This window comes from Oryx dammah, unplaced genomic scaffold (genome assembly GCF_014754425.2).
Source record: "Oryx dammah isolate SB20612 unplaced genomic scaffold, SCBI_Odam_1.1 HiC_scaffold_4813, whole genome shotgun sequence".
Taxonomy (NCBI): domain Eukaryota; kingdom Metazoa; phylum Chordata; class Mammalia; order Artiodactyla; family Bovidae; genus Oryx; species Oryx dammah.
In genome coordinates this window covers 1-2,938 of record NW_024074715.1, presented here as the reverse complement: position 1 = coordinate 2,938, position 2,938 = coordinate 1, and the positions used below count along the sequence as shown (strand labels likewise).

At 48.5% G+C, this 2,938-nt stretch overlaps 1 protein-coding gene across 1 annotated transcript; it reads left to right on the top strand.

The window, feature by feature from the left end:
- Positions 1 to 5: 5 nt before the first annotated feature.
- On the top strand, positions 6 to 2,934 carry LOC120859942 (keratin, type II cytoskeletal 6A; the record flags this gene model as incomplete). Its single annotated transcript, XM_040235841.1, has 6 exons — positions 6 to 302; positions 1,198 to 1,412; positions 1,754 to 1,814; positions 1,955 to 2,050; positions 2,177 to 2,341; positions 2,785 to 2,934. Coding segments are annotated over 6 exons (984 nt in total), but the record flags the coding sequence as incomplete, so codon positions are not given.
- Positions 2,935 to 2,938: the final 4 nt, after the last annotated feature.

Genomic DNA, 2,938 nt, shown 5'->3' with positions numbered 1-2,938 from the left:
GTGGCTATGGCGGCAGAATTGGAGTTGGCTATGGCTTCGGAGGTGGAGCCGGGAGTGGATTTGGTTTTGGTGCTGGGGCTGGTAGTGGCTTTGGGCTCGGTGGTGGAGCTGGCTTCGGAGGTGGCTATGGGGGCTCTGGCTTCCCTGTGTGCCCCCCTGGAGGCATCCAAGAGGTCACCGTCAACCAGAGTCTCCTGACTCCCCTCAACCTGCAAATCGACCCCACCATCCAGCGGGTGAGGACTGAGGAGCGGGAGCAGATCAAGACCCTCAACAACAAGTTTGCCTCCTTCATCGACAAGGTGAGCTGGGAGCATCTGCCCCCAATGGGGATTGCAGAGTGCCCAAGAGAGCCAACTAAGAGACCTGTTCTACTGGAGGGGAGACTCGGGGGAGAGGGGGTGGGACTCATGCGAGCTCTCCACTGGGATGCAGGACAGGCTACATGTGGACCCCAGGCAGATGGTGATGGAAATCATTTATAACTACTCATCCCTCACATGGCCCCATTCCTGTCAAGGAAATAGTCACAGTTCTTAATAATCCTGAAGGAAAGAACAGAAAATAAGAAAATGCAATGAGATGGCTTGATCTTCTGGATGGTCTAAGAAAGTTAAAAGGGTATTGCAGTGGAAACTCCATTTGAGTCATAGATGGATGATGGATGGAAGGAAGAAAGCAAAAAACTAAAGAGAATTTGAGGGAAAACAACTCAAGCATATATACATAGAAATAGTCACCTGTAGAACCTGAAAATGAGCATTAAAAGACTTTGTATCAGCCGGATTCATGCACTGTATGGGAAAGAATGTTAAATCCAATCATTAATAGGATTGGAATCTAATCATTAGATTATAAACATCTGATATCCCTTTAACTGAGGCATGTGCTTTGTAAAAGCTCTGAGCAATATGAGAAAAATGCTATGATAAAGTACATTTGTGCTTGCTCTTGTCAAGAGGAAGACAGGAAGGGTTGAAAGTCACTGGCTGACAGGCTCCATAAGTGAGAGGGAGGGAACATCTGACAGCCCCCTGGGGAAACTTGGCCATGAGACCTGTGTGGTGTGAAGCTAAGGAGTCAGGGGAGCAGAACTGTCAGCCTCTGTACAGGATCTGGAGCAGCCCAGCACCACTGGACCACCAGATCGGCCTGGGGACTTGTCAACTCACACATAACCATCTTGTCTTCCTGCAGGTCCGATTCCTGGAGCAGCAGAACAAGGTCCTGGACACCAAGTGGACCCTGCTGCAGGAGCAGGGCACCAAGACCGTGAGGCAGAACCTGGAGCCTTTGTTCGAGCAGTACATCAACAACCTCAGGAGACAGCTGGATAGTATCCTTGGGGAGAGAGGCCGCCTGGACTCGGAGCTCAGGGGGATGCAGGACACGGTGGAGGACTTCAAGAACAAGTGAGTTACAGGAGAGAAAACACCTTAGATTCCTGAAGCCCGCACTTCAGTCTGTTAGATGACCAGGTCCAAATGAGGGCATGGTTCTTAGTAAAACATGTTAATAGACATGACATTACAGTTGCTACTGAACACAAACCCTGAAGAACAAAAGGGCCATAAAAGTTGAATGGGAAGAGTAATGGAGTAAAGAAATTGGAAACCACAAATTACATCCTTTAGGCTCATTGGCAAAAGTCTCATTTGTATGTATCCATTCTGGGAAGCAGAGATCCCAGGCTGCTTTTTCTTGTATCATCTTCACCCCTGACTCAACTGGATTGTATTCCTTTTAATTCCAGATATGAAGATGAAATCAACAAACGCACAGCAGCAGAGAATGAGTTTGTGAAACTGAAGAAGGTGAGACTGAGTCAGATCAGGGGTTCACGCTCCTTTCCTGAAGGAGAGGGTTCTGAGGAGAGAATCACTGAGGAGGCTAAAACAGGAGCAGACTGCATAGGAGGGCTCATCTGATCCCAGGCTGTTTGCTTCTTCCCCAGGATGTGGATATTGCCTACATGAACAAGGTTGAACTACAAGCCAAGGTAGACGCTCTCACAGATGAGATCAACTTCCTAAGAACCTTCTATGATGCTGTAAGTATCTCTCCACATTCTGTCTCATTGCCTTTAAAGAGATTTGTGAAGAGTGGAATATCTCTGGTCTAGGGACCTCTCTAAACATCATGAGCAAAGATGGTCAGATGATCTCTTGTTCTGCAGGAACTGGCTCAGATGCAAAGCCACATCTCAGACACTTCTGTGGTCCTCTCCATGGACAACAACCGCAACCTGGACCTGGACAGCATCATCGCTGAAGTCAAAGCCCAGTATGAGGAGATCGCTCAGAGGAGCCGGGCTGAGGCTGAGTCGTGGTACCAGTCCAAGGTGAGTGGGGAGGCGGCAGCTGATGAGGAATCCCTGTGCCTCCTCTGTGAACATCAATGAGGCTGTAGACTTCAGTGGGGAAACTACAGCTAAGAAGTGGGGGCCTCTCAGGGTAGACCTTTTGGGCAATTATGCCCAAGTCTCGTAGGTCAAAGAACCCAAGCTAGGATGAAAGCTAAAGTAGATCAAGGTGAGTGACCTTTGTTTGAGCTTTATTTCAACGTTGACTCTCAGCAAGAGTACAGAACATTGCTTGTCCTGAAGAGAACCAGTCAGTCAGTGGTCTTACCAAGGATGGTGTGTGATGGGTGAAGAGCGTCAATGACCTAGTAACACCAGTTTTCTTGAAATGTCTTGTGAAAAACCATTAGATTCCTTTTTGAAAGGCTAGATTAGTGTCTCTGAAGCTTATGGACCTCACTTTGTCTCCCTCTGGTTTACAGTACGAGGAGCTGCGGGTGACGGCGGGCAGACATGGGGATGACCTGCGCAACACCAAGCAGGAGATCTCTGAGATCAACCGCGTGATCCAGAGGCTGAGATCTGAGATTGACCACGTCAAGAAGCAGGTATGGAGGGGTCCACAGAGCAGAAAAG